The 17130-nt window shown below is 30.7% G+C and overlaps 1 protein-coding gene across 1 annotated transcript in view; it reads left to right on the top strand.

The window, feature by feature from the left end:
- The first annotated feature begins 5964 nt into the window (after positions 1-5964).
- The window catches only part of LOC120163152, a 57358-nt gene continuing 46192 nt past the window's right edge, over positions 5965-17130 (top strand). The window contains exons 1-12 of the mRNA XM_039173147.1: positions 5965-6157; positions 7708-7783; positions 8945-9025; positions 9115-9195; positions 10861-10937; positions 11777-11831; positions 11952-12000; positions 12224-12361; positions 14752-14830; positions 15218-15296; positions 15403-15446; positions 15605-15799. Of these exons, the coding sequence (XP_039029078.1) occupies positions 6062-6157; positions 7708-7783; positions 8945-9025; positions 9115-9195; positions 10861-10937; positions 11777-11831; positions 11952-12000; positions 12224-12361; positions 14752-14830; positions 15218-15296; positions 15403-15446; positions 15605-15799 (1050 nt within the window). The 5' untranslated portion in view covers positions 5965-6061. The remainder of the gene's footprint in view (positions 6158-7707; positions 7784-8944; positions 9026-9114; positions 9196-10860; positions 10938-11776; positions 11832-11951; positions 12001-12223; positions 12362-14751; positions 14831-15217; positions 15297-15402; positions 15447-15604; positions 15800-17130) is intronic.

Below are 17130 nucleotides of genomic sequence, written 5' to 3'. Positions count from 1 at the left end.
TTTGTTCAAATACGACAAAAACATACATAAATAATAAATAACCTATATGAACATAATAAAGTCTTAAAGTTAATTTGTTCAACAAAACAATCTTCTTGAAATCCAAACAACTTCAATAATCTTCGTAACATATTCAACTTGCCATCTGTTCGAACATAAATGAACGAACATAAACGAACATATAATCGAACGTTCACGAACGTAAATGAACGAACGAGCCTCTTGTTCATGTTCGTTCATTTAATTAAACGAACGCAAAATCTTATTCATGTTCGTTCATTTAATAAATTGACGAACATAAACGAACTTCCCGCCGCAACGTATCGACATGCCTATATGTAAGGGAACTTGTTGTTCATTTTAGGATAATTTATTGTGTGCTTATAGCTTTTGCGATCCACGTAACATTTTTACAGTTATGTATTCAATAGGCAATAGTTAGTATATAAAATTTCATTTTACTCAACTCTGATAAAATTACCATTTTCTCTCAAACTTTTAAACTTTACAGTTTAGTCCCAAATTGAATTCTAACATCCTTTTCTGTTAAAAACTATGGTAAACTACACATTTAGTCACTCAATTATTTTATTGGTAGTGTTTTGATCATTAAACTTTTTTTCTTTCAAAATCATACTTAACATCATGTTTTGATTTCATTTTGGTCACTCGTCATTAAAAAACTAATAGAATTGCTGACGTGGTAATTTTTTAAATTTTTTCAATGATGATGTGATATTATCTTATGGTGATACATTAGCATCACACTTAATTTTTGCCTTAAGGGCTACTTTTGCCCCTATATTAGACCTAATTTATCATTTTTACATCAATTTAGCCCTTGAAGTTGTTTAGGGGCATCATCCTAGCCCTCGAAGTTTGTTGACCATTTTAACTAATAAAATTGTGAGTCTTCTGCGTATGTGGATTAAGAGATTAGGTTAAAATATTTACTAAACACAATGGCTAGAAAAAATTCCCAAAATTTTATTATTTATTTCAGTGAGATTAAGGGATTAGGTTAAAATTTTAGATTTTTTTAATCGTTGTGTTTAGTAAATATTTTATTATTTATTTTTTAATAGATGTCACATCGTCATCAAGCTATGTCAGCAAATTCATGGAAATTTCTAGTTTCCATAGTAGCAGAAGACTAACAGTTTTGTTAGTCAAACGGACTTTGAGGGCTACATTGATGCAAAAATAACATAGGGGCGAATATGATAAGTTAGGTATACTACAGGGGTAAAAGTAGCCCTTAAACCTTAATTTTTTAACGGCAGATGACTAAAAGGGAACTAAAACGTAATGTTAGGAATAATTTAAAAAATAATTGGGTGACCAAAATAAAACCGAGAAAATAATTAAATAACTAAATACATAATTTACCCTAAAACTATTAAGAAAAAAGATCATGAAACATGTATCACAAAATAAACAAGAACTTCATAAAACATACTATATCACAAAATAACAATTATTTTAAGATATATTTATTTGTTATGATTGTATTTATTTTTTACATACCACACCCACTAAAATATAGGCATAATGCCAAAATTAGTCCCCTAATGTTTACCAAAATGGTCATTTTGTCCCCTATTATTTTTTTGGAGTATTTTGACCCCTAACATTTCATTTTAGGAAAAAAATACCCCTAATATTTGACAGAATAATCACTTTGTCCCTTATTATTATTTTCTGAGGCATTTTAGCCCTCAACGTTTCATTTCAAGTTAAAAAGGGTCATTTTTTGGAGTGTTAATCGTGTGTTAAATAATAGTTTTCATCTATAGAGGGAGTTTTTTGCCCTAAAGTGAAATGTTGGGGCCCAAAATGCTAAAAAAAAGAATAGGGGCCAAAATGATCATTTTAGCAAACGTTAGGGGCTATTTTAGATATTATGCCTAAATATACTATTGCATACACCACTTGGAAGAAATATAGTAAATATTTTCACTAAGGAATTTATTCTATAAAATCTTTGATCCAAATGCATTCTAAAAAATTCTAATTAATTTTTCGGTGAGAACCTTCCTACTTTGTCTTCACTTTTTTTTCGTATCTACCACAACCACTATGGTTTCTCAATTAAAGTAATATGAAATTTCTAAGTTTGGTGTTTACATTGTCTAACGTGAGCTTCACTTTACAATTCTATATATTTTGTTTATTATTATTTTATTTTTAATTAATATTTAAAATTATATTTATGTTATTTTTAATTAATATTGAATTATATTTATAATTTTATAAAAAACTTTGACATTACAATTAGAAGTGGATGTAGGTCAACTGAATAGAAGATAAGCAATATATATATATATATATATATATGAGTTAAGATCAAATTATACAATGTAAAACTTTTTAGTTTTACACAGATTTAGGACCGTTAGATGAATAAAAATAGATGGCTGAGATTGACTCATTGATTTTTTTCAGTGAATATTTTCTCATTTTCTACTATTAATCTTAACCATTTATTTTCACTCATCCAACGGTCATAAATTTGTGTAAAACTAAAAGAGGTAACATGATCTTATCCCTACATATATATATCGGGTTAAGATCCACTTACACCTATGTAAAACTAAAAAGTTTTACACCTTTTTCGGATCGTTAGACGAGGAGAAATCAGATGTTGTGATTAACAGTATGAAATGAGAATATATTCACTGGAAAATGAAACAAGGAGTTAATCACAACCTTTGATTTCCTCTCCTCCAACGATTCTAAAATAGAGTAAAACATTTTAGTTTTACATAGGTGTAAGTGGATCCTAACCCTATATATATCAATTTTTAATATTATATAATTATTGGTATTATGATTTGAAATTTTTATTTTTCATAATATTTGTATTTAAATATATTGTATGAAATAAAAATAATTATTAAATAAAAAGTTTAAAAATATATATACACATGCAACGTAAGTGTTAAAAAACTAGTAAAGAAAAAGTAAGTAGAATATATAGAATAAAATGTAATTTTCATTGATAATATTTTGTTTAAAGTGGTTTTTTTACAAGATAGAAGTTGTAAATTTTTTAAAAAAATAGAAAATATCTAAATTATAATAAAAAATTATAATTTTGTAAACTAAATATATAATAAAGACATTTTACTATAATTATTAAAATAAAAAAAACTAGCTACATAAGATCACGCAAGGATCATACAAGGAAAATGTTTAAAAAAAACTAACCAAATAGACTCAAATAAAAGGTAGTTACAAACAGATCTGACCGAATCGACAAACGAATCACAAAAATAGATCAAACTATTGAAAGACCACTGAAAAAAAAAATCAAAATCAAGCGACGTAAATAAACTATCTACGAACGCAAATAGCACATCCAAATTCAATATGAAGATCCAAAGCATGAAAAATTAGTATGATAACAAATAAGTGATATCTTGATTAGTCGTGGCGATATCAAATCCAACACTGAGAAAATGGATAAACAAAAATAACAGTCAAAAAATTAAAAATATGCCAAAAGGCATAGATAAATACGCCATAAAGGTAGAAGAAAATGTGCCGCATAATTATTAAAAATTAAAAAACAAAAATAAAAAAGGATACAATATAACAAAAGAAAAAAAAGAAAAAAACAATAAATATATACTGGTGATCGACGATCAACACTAAGATTAATATATTTAAAGCTTGTTTGATAACTCACTTGATATATATATATATAAAAGTTAGGATCCATTAACACCCAGCATAACATTTTTAGTTTTACACATTTCTAAGACTGCTGGATGACGGAAATTAAAGGCTGAGATTAATTCCCTCTTTTTTCGAATGAATATATTCTCATTTTCTACTATTAATATCAGTCTATGATTTTCTTCATTCAACTCTCCTAAAAAGGTGTAAAATTGAGTTTTACACTGGATGTAATTAGATATAATTACATAGTGTATTTTATTTTAATTTTATACAGATTTAAAATCATTAGATAAATAGAAATAGAAGATTGAGGTTAATTATTTTTTCAGTAATGTAAAACTTAAAAATTTTAAATTATGTAATTGCGTCCTCTATCTATATATATAATTCAATAAAATTTTCAGTAGTTTGTTCTTTTATGCAAGTTTGTATCAATTATTTTTGTGTCACGTTGCCAATCACATACTTATTTTAGTTTTGTATAATGATTTTATATCATATTTTAATTCTTAATTTTCTTTGTAACGTCAAATATTTGTCCTTTTACGTAAAGAAATTAAAAATATTTTAAAATTATAAAAAATGTTAAAAATATATTTAAAAATAAAAAAATCTTCGTAACGTCAAATATTTGTCCTTTTACGTAAAGAAATTAAAAAAATATATATTTAAATTATTAAAAATTATAAAATACAAAAACCTAAATATATATATATATATATATATATATATATATATATATATATAATATTACTTTTACGAGATGAATTCAAGAACAAAAAAATATCATTACTCTATTAAAAAAAATTTCACAAGTATTTCGTCAGTTATAAGAAAAGCCCAATTAAATCATAGAAAACCTTTTGATCATTGAATTGATTAAAATCATACACGAGAAGAATGATAGATTGAACTATACTATTTTTTAATTATTATTATTTTATCTTCCGGTTTTAAGACTTCACCTTAATTAATATTGATCGATCTGTGTCGCAGACTTGATTTTAATGGACAAGTCTCATAGTAGAGATTTTTTATATATACAAGAAATCAAATTTAAAACTTTACTTATGTGATATAAAGCTGCTTAACATATAAATCAATCCTTATTAATATGCTTATTTTAATTATTGAAATAACCCGAACTGTATATAAAAATTTAATTATATTAAAAGTTAAAATATAAATCTAATTTTTAAACATCAAATTGAATTTTGCTACCCCTGTCGTACGGTCACTATCGTTGATGCTTTTGGCGTTATGAAATTTATTTCCTTTTTTTATTGGTTTTATTTCAACTAAGGCCCACATAAATAAAAGAAAATGGGTAATCAGACGTGTAATCACCTCGGACTGAGAAGGTGATAACACTAGAATGTTAATTTTAGGAGTTAATTGATCATATGTCCCTGAACTATAACTCTTTTTTAAAATTGGTCTTTAAACTTTTACATATTCTAACTTTATCCTTAAATTACAACTCTCATTTTAAATTAGTCTTTAAACTTTTAAATATTTCAATTTCATCCCTAAACTATGACTCTTTTTCTAAATCGGTCCCCAAACTTTTTGAACATTCCAATTTCATCCAAACATGTAATTATTCTTAAATATAGTTTAACCTAAATTTTGTTTTCCCCCAAAAAATATAATAATATAACTTGACCTATCGATTTTATTAACAAGGAATGCGATTAGTATATTACGTATAGTTTGGATGAAATTAGAATGTTTAAAATGTTTGGGGGGCTAATTTAGAATGAATGTTATAGTTTGGGGATGAAATTAAAATATTTGAATGTTTGAGGACTAATTTAGAATGATAGTCATATGTTTAGGGATAAAAGTAGAATATTTAAAAGTTTAGGAACCAATTTAAAATAAAAGTCATACTTTGAGAACATATGATGCAATTAATTCTTTTTTAGTATAGAAAAGGTGATTGCAATGTAGGAATTCAATCCGATGAATTTTTTCGAATTCAAATTCTTTAAAAAAATTAACATTTTCTTTTACTACTGAAATTATTCAATAAATTTTATTGGATGCTAATAATCTTTGTGGTAAATGGGACAAAAGTGATAGTTTAAGGGATAAATTACAATAGTGTAAAGTGTAAGAATAGGTATCCTTAAAGGGCTATATAATGGATTTATCCTTTTATTACTTTAAAAAAGATTTCGTGCAGATTTATTTACTTATGGAAGGTGGAAATAGTAATTCAACAGTCGGTAGGCCCACTACTCGTTTGGTTTTTGCATTGCTAGCTGTTTCGTTCTTTTAGATTTAGCCTCAAGCAGTAGTATAAACAATAACCGAAGCTCAGCAAAGCAAATCCAAAGCGAAGAAAAGGTGTGTTTGTGCTCTGAATTCTGCAATGGCGGGCGTTATAGGATTCGTGGGGTTGGACCAACTGAGCTTGGACATGGCTGCTTTGCTTCTTCGCGCTGGCTACAAAGTCCAAGCTTTTGAGGTTCCAAATCACAACTTTTTCCTTTTCAATATTTTGCCAGTTGACTATTGATGAACTCAATTGATTTTGAAATCTCAGTTCAGTTCTTGATAAAACCATTGTTGTAAAATGAATAAATTGGGAAATCGGAATATTAGTTATTTAGTATCATTATTATTTTTGGAAGGAAGATTCTTAGTTAATTCAGTTGCAGTGGCAGCTGTTCTATGTTTGGATGAAAAGAAAGAGAAAGGGAAGTGAAGTACAAGAGAGGAATTTCAGAAAGAGGGAAGGATTATATTGTATCTTGTTTGGGTAGTTAAAGTTAATGAAGGAAACTAAAGTAATTTTAATAGTTTTTGTTTGGCTAAAGGGTGAAAAGGAAGTGATTGATTATAATGCAATTTTAGAAACATAATATTTTCATTAGAATGATCTAGAGAAGAAAAAAGAGATAAAAAATTAGATACTTTACAACTTAAAACATCTTTTTACTTTCACCAACTTTAACTCAAACTGGACTAAATGTGATTTTAGTCTTTTAATACAAAGTATGGGATACTCAATTTCGTTCCTTTCCCCCTCTAACTCCAATCCAGACATAGGATACGACTCCATACTTAAGAACTGGAATGCATTTTGTTATTTAATCCATTGTGGAATTTTGATACAGATGGGTGCTTGAAAAAGTTATTACATGTTAAAGTACATAGATTCATGTTATAAGAATAGTTTCAATAGGCGGACCTGACATTTGGCAACATAAAGTTGCAATGTTAGAAATTTGCATCTTTGATATTCGATTCTATGGTGCTTGGGACTTTGGGTGTCATATGCAGACATGTAATTGACACGTCAGCATTTAATTTTTCTTAATATATTTGGAGTGTTAGTCTTCCTGACCAATAATTTGATGAGATTTTTTTTATATTTACTTACAAGTGGAACCTTTTTTTTACCAAGATTTATGAAGTTAATCTTCAAGATGAGATTCCAAATCTCATTGTTCATCTTGATGTTTAATTTTTTTAGGGTTTACTCATGTGTGGCATTCCTTCAATGGTGAAGCTTCCATTATTGCACCATGACTGACATTTCCTCTGCTGCTGTTCTATTTTAGATGTAGAAAGAGGATCCTAAATTTTTTGGAAAGCTACAAGTTTGCATTTGTAACCAAACCAGATACATTATAAGTTGGACTTCATGAACCAGAAGTTTCTGTTTTCAGGAAACAAATTATCCAGACTCCCTCCTATAAGCTGCAATGTGGTTAAATATACATGAGGAACCAAGTGTTAACATAATATTTTTATGAAACCTTGCTCAAGGTCAATTGTGCAAGAATTTATCCAACTTTTATGTGTAGCATTTCGGCTTATTAGTGATTACTTAAAGAAATACCATCATATTTATCATGATTTTTGCAAGTCTAATATCTTTCTTTTCATAATTCTCTCCTGTTCATACATTTATTTTGGATTTTCATTGCATAACACCAGAACAACCTTGTAATTTGAAATTCATTTTGAGAGCTTTAATTTCTGTTCCGCTGCAACTTTCTCCATCTGCAGGTCCAAAATCTTTTGATGAATGAATTTTTGAAGTTAGGGGGAACTGAATGCTTGAGCCTTAGGGAGGCAGCGAAAGGTTATGATGTTAAACACCTTTTTCTTGTTGTTATTGCTATTATTATTATTATTAATTGTTTTTTTTTTTGGGGGGGGGGGGTTGTGTGAAACCCAAATTTATGCACAAGGGAACACTTGGATCTACACTTGAGCCAAAGTTTCAAGTTCCACTTACTTTGGATTTTCTTTCTAATTGTTTCTTGGAAAGCTCTGCTATGTTTTTTTTAAAAGCTTTTAAGATTAAGAATAGGCTATTAATATAATGTTTGCATTGACAGTTTCAACTGCACATTTGCAATTTTACAATAAGTTGGTTTTCATTTCTTAATGAGGGAATTTCATGAGCCAAGATAAGTGATCTTGATATTTACAAGGTGTAACAGCACAAAACAATGCTTCATTTTAGAAGAATGATAGACAAATATATGTGCTCAACTAATTGGAAAATAAAAAGTAATATAAAATTAATAGTGTTTTGACTGTAATGACTAACAAGTGAGTGTCTTGGGTAGTATGCTACAATAGAAGATGAGTTCTTTTATATCAGAAGATTCTCAGAACCAGAAAATTCATTTCATAGGGGATTGGCAATCTTTTATTGCTAAGACAAGCTGACAGCCATTGCCAGTTAATCTCTGGTTAGAAAGAGGCATCTGAATTGTGTATAAATGGTATTTTTCTGTCTGATACAGCACAGAAACTATGAGTAAAACTGAAAATTTGACAACTATTACCAACAAACCCTGTAGTTGGGAGGTTCTATAGTAGCACTGTGTCTTAGATGCAAGCCAGGAACCTTGATTACCATATGAGGTTGCAATGATTTGTTCACTGACCTTTGCCCATTAAGGTGGTGCCAGATCTGTTTTTGGAAATAAGGGACTAGAGATTCTGAAACTGTTTTCTAGGGAAGACTGCTTGGACCTATTGATCAGAATGATCTGCTGCTTGGAGCCTGCTTTGATGTGATTGGTATAGGGTGATGTCTATTCATTTATATTCCATATGCAGTTATACAAGAATATTGTCAAAAGAAGTATATTTGTGTCTGTTTTCAATTGTTATCATTTTTCTTATTTTTAAAAAAAAAGTGTATAATCCATTCAAATTTATTCGAATCACAATGAAATAAGTTGGTGGTCAACCCTCTGATCCTTTTATTTTTAATTATCCTATGCAGGTGTTTTGGCTTTAATTGTCTTAATATCTCATGGGGATCAAATACATGATGTAATTTTGGGTCATGATGGTGCTTTAGAAGGTCTTTATAAAGCTTCTTTGTATTTTTGTCAAAATAATTTTTACTCACTTTGTTTTTAGGTAGATCATACATGTTTATGAAACTTTCAGGGTTACAGAAAGATGCAGTCATTATTCTTTATTCGACCATATTGCCGTCACACATCCAGACTTTGGAGAAGAATCTCAAAGGTAGTTGTGGTTTTAACATTTTTGGGTTGACATGATAAAACATCTTTTGGGAATAATAGTTTGTTCTTCATTTGGTTCTCGAGAATTCTTGTTTACTGAAACCAGTACTGAGTACCCTGCTACTATTTTGTGTTTGTTTAGAAACCAGCTAAAGCATTCCAACATAGATGTTCTTCTCTTACATCATCTATTCTTAGGTGGCGTTTGGTTCGCATGAATCTCTTGGAATTAGGGGGAATTGGAATCCAATTCCACAACTTTCCAATGTTTGGTTCAAGTTTTTCCTAGAGAATTGAAATCCCTCATGGCTTCAACTTTCCATCAAATGAGGGAAAGTGAATTTCATCCTTTCTATGATGGAATTCAATTCCCTTATTGGAGGGAATTGAAATTTGACTATACTACACTCATTAATCTTTTGGTAACTTATTCATATATTAAATAAAAATATTTTTTTATTATTTCGGATCGGGTCGAGTTTCTAATTCATATATTCGGGTCGGGTCAGGTGAAACTTTATTTTGGTCGGGTCGGGTCGTTTTTTTAAGTGTGATATTCGGGTCGGGTCGAGTTCGGGTTTAGGGTGAAAAATACCCGACCCGAAAATATATATAATTTTACCTTATATATTTAAGAATAATTACAATAATACCCCTTTATATATAATTTTTTTCAATTAAGTCTGTTTTTATTGAATAAAAATAATTTTTTTATTATTTTGGGTCGGGTCGGGTCGGATTTCTAATTCATATATTCGGGTCGGGTCAGGTTGGTTTTTTTAAGTGTGATATTCGGGGTCGGGTAGGGTTCGGGTTTAGGGTGAAAAATACCCGACCCGACCCAAAAAATATATAATTGTACCTTATATATTTAGGAATAATTACAATAATACCCCTATATATATATTTTTAATTAAGTCACTATTTTTATTGAATAAAAATATTTTTTTATTATTTCGGGTCAGATTTCTAATTCATATATATTCGGGTCGGGTCGGGTGAAACTTTATTTTGGTCGGATCGAGTCTCAGATGGAGGTTCCTTTGTTCTCGGGTCGGGTCGGGTGGACCAAAAACCCGACCCAACCTGACCCATGGTCATCCCTAATTGGGATGATTTTAACTTATGATGTTTATTAGCATGATTTTTATAATTTATTGAAATAAATAATCAATCAGTAAAATTAATATTTTTTAATTTTTATAATATATTGCTATATATTATTTATAAAACAAACTAAAATTAAGCAAAAAAGAACAATAAGGGCAATCTTGTCATTTTACATTACTGAAATCAAATTCATCTGACATGTTTGCGAACCAAACAGAATATGAAATTGAATTCCAATTCAATTCCTGACAACCAAACAGAATATGAAATTAGATTCCAATTCCTGACAGATTCCAATTCCTTCACAGATTCCAATTCCCTTAGAAACATTCCAGCGAACTAAACGCCACCTTAGAGTTTAAAATTACTATGTTATGAGGACATTTTAGGATGTTGAAAAATCAGTTATTTTTTCATGTTTATTAAGCCTAAAGTAGTTGATCATAAATTTTAAATATTTCTCCGTTTTCTACCTTAATCTTCTTTATTGCCCTGTTATCCCTTCTAACCTGGAAAATAAGACTTCCTTTCTCATTGGCTTTCTATTATGTTACAGAGAATGGTCTGGCAACTTCAATAGTGGATGCATATGTCTATAAGGCAACATCTGAGAACTTAAATGGAAAAGTTGTGGTAATAATGTATCTAAACCTTTATCTTCATTCCCTTTTCTGGCTTAGCTGTAAGTATACTGGGCCAATCTTTGTGTTATTTTTATTTATCATTTTTTCCCTTTTATATTCTGGGAATTTTGAAGAAAGATATAGAAAAGGGTAAACTTCAATCTAGCTATGGTATCGTATCCTAAGGAATTTTATGAAAGTTTTAAGAAACTATATTCAATAAAATATATTAGGTAAAGAACTGAGTTTAAATAGAAAAAAAAAACTCACAACATAATTGGGAAAAATAATTCCCTTATTCTAGTAAACTACTAAGAGATTCAAAGTCTTGCTAAAAAATCTCAATTGCTTATTCTAAGTTTATCTAAATAAATTAAAAATTATCCGAACATATATGGGAGTTCAGCAAATATTTCGATACCCTTGGAAAATTATCTCAAAGTAGTTGTTCCGACGGTAGAGCTTTGTACCTCAGTTTGGTTGCTGGATCTCTTATCTCCAGTGAAGGCTGTTTTAAGCACGATGTTACTGGAGATTTAACTTAGCTCTGATACCATGAAAGTTTTAAGAGATTATATTTAGTAAATTGTTATATCTTTTTATTAGGTAAAGAACTAAGTTTAAATAGAAGAAAAACTCACAACATAATTGGGAACATATTTCTCATATTCTAATAAACTACTAAGAGATAAAAAGTCTTCCTAAAAAAATCTCAATTGATTATTCTAAGATTATCTATCTAAATAACTTAAAAATTATCTCAAAATATATGGAAGTTCAACAAATATTTCAACATTTTATTCTTGGTCTCTGTTGAAGTCCTAAATAATTTCTTATAAATGTTTTTAGGTTGTATCCTCAGGAATGTCTGATGCCATTTCCAAGGCTTACCCTATTCTCTCTGGTATTCTTCAATTTACAAACTAATTAGCTATAAATGAGTTTCACTTCTGTAGATTTATCTTTTAAAACCGTTGGTTATATTTGAGTCTTTGAGATGCATTCTTGATTTTTCTTTTTGCAGCAATGTCCAAAAAGCTTTACATTTGTAAAGGTGAAATTGGAGCTGGAAGGTATTTTTTTCATCTTGACCTGCTGCCAAAAAGTTATACAGATTTTTCTATAAGATTACTGACATCAGTGACATGGTAATTCAGTTCCATAATAGAGGACTGTTTCATCAATCTGTCACTTTCAGAATGAAATTGCTTTAAAAACATTAAATATTTTCTGATGGTCTTCAAAGCCCTAAATTTTCTTTCGGGTCTTAGGTTTCTTAGTTCCTGTTTGTTGCAGCAAAATTAAATTGGTCACTGAGCTGCTTGAGGGCATTCATCTTATTGCTGCTGTAGAAGCTATATCTCTTGGTGTTAAAGCTGGGATCCATCCATGGATAATCTATGACATCATTTCAAATGCTGCTGGAAATTCTTGGTGATTTATGCTTCTATTTACTCTTAATATATTCCTTTTAAAATTGTTGATGGCTTATTATTTCTGCTCTGGGTTCTTGATGTCTGCCTTCACATTGAAAAAAGTTAAACCCCATCTGGTGCATACTTTATACTATCATATATCATATATGATATGAGAAATGATAGATTCCTTATGCTTGATTTTAATTGAGCTGTGAACTGGTTCCCTTATTAATGCTCAGAGGAGATGTAGTAGGTAGGGAGGCTTTAAGGCTTGCATATAAGGCTTGCAATTGGGGATTGGAGCTGTTTGTTTATGTTTTTGGTTTAGTCTTTCCGATGGCTTGTAATTTACTCTTTTTACTCTCTATCTCAGTTGCACTAGAGTTGAAAAATCCTAAGGGAATTGTGACTTGTTCTATGATCTCCATGGTTGAGATAAATTAGTAAAGATTTAGGATATGCTTGGTAGTGTGGAAAAGTGAAATGAAAAGAGAGAAGAAAGAAGGAAAGATTATCATTTTCCATAACTATTAACAAAAAATAATCACTTCAAATTGGAAAGAAAAGATGAAACAAAATGAGTGTAGCTTGAGTCAAGTATGTATATTTACAAGATCATCTATCAGTTTTGTTCATTTTATTCATCATAACTACAAAGAGTCAAAGACTATAATGGTAAAACAATGTATTTTTCGCTTTTTTTCCTTCCATTCTTAAACATGCGAAGAAATGGGTGATAGGAAATTATTTTTCTTTCCAATTTTCCATCTTCCTACTAAGCACACCATAGAAGGAAAAAATATGTATTTTCTTTCTTTACATTTTTCTGTTGTTTCTCTTTTCATATATTTCCATTATTCTATCCGCTCTACCAAGAAAAGCCTTAGGTTTTTGTTAGTCTCTAATATATTTTTGGTTAGTCTCTATAATATAATAGGATATGAAGTGACTGCTTTAGGAGATGTACATATACATGTACCTATATTCTGTAAATTTCATAAGAAGGTCACAATATGTAATGAAAGTTTAAATTACATTCACTACATTGTTTTAACTTGACCTCATGCATTGTCAATAGGAAATGAGGTCCTTTTGTCCTATAATTAGTGAATAAATGAATGTTAAGTAGAAAATGAAATTTCATGCATTTTATGTATTAGTACTAAAACTGCTAACTTTTCCTTGTCATTGGAGCTATTCTGTTGAGAAAGAGTTTTGAGAGAAAAAAAGTTGTTGAGAAGGAGAATATATTTTAGAGAAAAGAGTCTCTTATCTTTTCCATACATTTTGTTAGTTACAATTCATGCTAAAATTCTAAAACAGGAAACTATAGCAAAGCTTGATATTTGGTCCTAATTCAGGGCACTAGTACAAAATGCAACAATTACTCCTAAATTATCTCTACGAACTACTAATCAACAAAATTATTCACAAAACCCCTCTAACTATAATTGCTAACACTAGTCAACTTGAATTCCACACATTCTCTCTTTTTTTTTATAGGAATAGAAGGCCTCATTAAAAACCTCCCTCATAGTTGCCTCTTGTGTGGAGACAAATAGCGGAAGGAGGAAAAGAGTGCCTTAATATATTAATAACCCATAATTACATAAGATTACCAAACATTACATAAAATTGCCTAACATAGAAACATAACCAAAATAATACACCAGACCCACAACTCATAACAACAACCTCCTCACTCACTAACCAATTCCTGACTTAGCTAGACAATCAACTTCCACATTAATACATCTGCTGATATGCTTAATAATAACATTAGACTGCAATGAAAGAAAAAAAAACTATTCCAGTTTATTAGGGATTAATGAGAAAATAAACAAAGTCTGCAGCAATGACATTTATAATGATTCTTCAATAATGACCATAGAGGAATTAATGGATATCTCTTTCGGGACAATTCTTATCTAGTTTTTTGTCTAATTTTATGCTTAGACTGAATAAACTATCACGAGTTAGAAAGTGACATTCAAAAAGCTGGACAGGTTTTTATTGGACGTGTGGAATGTGCTAATATGACTCAACATGTCTTACTATTCCAGATTTTTTTTATGATGAAGATTACTCCAGATAGTAAGTGCTGCTGGCAGGTAGAGTAGAAGTCATTTAATTTGAAGATGCAAGTAATGAAACCCAAAGAACACATTAGATGCGTGATGAATACTGTGATATAGAGGTCCCTTTTCTTCTGTCAAATGTGACTAATAAGGTCTCCATTGCAAGTTTCTAGAAAAATGCATTAAATGGATAGTAATTTCTTGTAGCCTCGTCTCTCAGGTGGTTCATTAGCACTTTTCTTTTTTGATGTTTTCCCTGATGAATGAATTCAAACAAACAATATGGTTGGTTAATTGAGTTTTAATTATGTTGTTGCCATGTATGCAGGGTTTTCAAGAATTTTATACCACAGCTGCTCAGTGGCAATGTCAAATATCATTTCTTGAATCCTTTCACTCAGAAATTGGTAAGTTTATGTACAATGATGGATAATTTCCTTTTTTATTGTTTTGTTTAGCTGGGTTACGGAGACTGACCGGCCTTAATTTTTTTTCCTAATAAGTATTTTCTGCACACTTAATACTTTTCTGCTAATTTTTTGGAACTTTATATAACCTTCAGGTAACACTTTCTACTTAGAAGTAACTAAAATTTGTAGTTATTAGTTATCTGGAAGACGCAACTTATGTACGTCATAATTATAATGCTGAATTTAAGGTTCCATAATAATCTTTGTTCTTTGTTAGTAGATGTTAAACTAATATGTTTTCAGATAGACATTCCACTATATTACATCAGCTTGTTTTTGTGGCATTCCAATGTAATTAATCTCTTTTTCTCTCCTAAATTCAAGGGTATTGTTTTGGATATGGCCAAATCGCTTACTTTTCCTCTCCCACTTTTGGCAAGTGCTCATCAGCAACTGGTTCTTGGTACTAATATAGTATTTTCTTTTCAATTTAAGTCCATTGGTAGTGGTGATTTATTTTGGTTCACAGCAACTTTTATTTCTTAGCTACCTGATGTCTCCATTTTCAGGATCTTCACTTGGTGCTGGAGATGATAATACCCCATTGGTTCAGGTTGTTACATGTAATTCTGTTAATGAATTGATGAGCCACATAAGCTGGCTTTTGACAAAACATTAAGGTTTCTCTTTCTAAAGGGGGAACATTGTGATGTTTTTCTAATCTAAAACTAACTTTGCTCGTCACACCTGTGCTGTGTGATTGGTGAACAGGTTTGGGACCAAGTATTTGGAGTGAACACTGTAGATGCTGCCAATGCTGAACGCTATAACCCAGAGGAACTTGCAACTCAAATTACTTCCCAATCAAAAACTGTCAAACGAGTTGGTTTTATTGGTCTTGGAGCAATGGGATTTGGCATGGCAACTCACCTTGTGAAGTCAAATTTCTGTGTTATTGGTTATGATGTAAGTGCTAACTACTGTTTGTTTTGGATCACGTGTCCTTTTCTTGACGCCTTAGGTTATTTTTCTCCCACGTCTTGTTCAGCATCCAACCTAAAATTAGTTGTCAATAGGTGAAAGGGCCCAACCTGAATATAAGACGACTACAAGAAACACAACTTGATAACAACACTTTTTTTTTATAAGAATTGAAGGCCTCGTTAAAAACCCCTTTCGTAATTAATGGAGCTTGGAGAAAGCTCCTTAATCATTGGAAGGAGGAAAAGAGCGCCTTAGGATTTTATTCAACAACATAAAATACATAAGAAACAACCAGGACCACACCCCCATCAAACCATAAACAACATAAAGCGCTCGAAACCCAAAGCAAACCAAAACTATAACAGAAACCTACTCAAAATCGACACAGCAGTACCCTAGATCAGAGGGAGAGTCCTGATTCCCAAACTAGCAATACTATTACAAAGGATCAACCACAACAAACCCATCTAAAAAGCACAAAACATTACAAGAAGCCTGTTACACTTAACTGATCCCCTGCTTAGCTAACCTGTCAGCCTCCAAATTACAGCTCCTAGGAATCCATCTAAGAACGACCCCCTTAGCAGTAATAAGAGCTTCAATATCCTCCACCAGATCACTGAAAAATGAAGGGGCAGGTTGCAGCTTTAAAATCCAATCCACTGCACATTTGCAGTCGCTCTCAATAATAAGTCTTCCCTTCTTAGCCCAATTTGAAGAATAGAAAAAACCCAATCCTTCCTTAATAGCTTTCAGTTCAGTCAAAATAGGCAAACCAGGCCTTACTGCAGAAGAGAAAGAAGCTAAAGAGCCGCTGAAAGAGTCTCTCAAGACACCACCAATACCCCCTTGCATCCCATCGCCAGTCACTGCTCCATCAACATTGAGTTTAAACATATCCGCTGGAGGAGGAGACCAACCAATAACCTTCTTAGGACCATAAGTAATGAGTAAAGAATCTGCCCTCGTAGGATCCCCTACTAAAAGGTCTGTCTGAATCTGAACCGAAGGATGTTTAGCTAAGAACCATTTCGCCAATCTAAATCTAGTGATAAAATACAAAACTGAATTGTCACATTTTCCATTTTCAAAAACAACCAGATTTCTTGCTTCCAGATTGACCAGAAAATAACAGTCGGAATAAACCTCCAAATGATAGAATTATGCCTAAGATTGGACCATGAGCAGAGAATAGAGGAAGGATCTTGATGCAGAGCAGTAGAAATATCCCATAACCTTAGAAATTTACACCACAATCCCGAAGCAACAGAACATGTTAAGAACAGGTGAGCTATAGTTTCATCCTGGGAATT

Source organism: Hibiscus syriacus, unplaced genomic scaffold, assembly GCF_006381635.1.
Source record: "Hibiscus syriacus cultivar Baekdansim isolate YM2019G1 unplaced genomic scaffold, ASM638163v2 tig00111427_pilon, whole genome shotgun sequence".
NCBI lineage: Eukaryota > Viridiplantae > Streptophyta > Magnoliopsida > Malvales > Malvaceae > Hibiscus > Hibiscus syriacus.
This window is presented reverse-complemented; position numbering and strand designations above follow the sequence as displayed.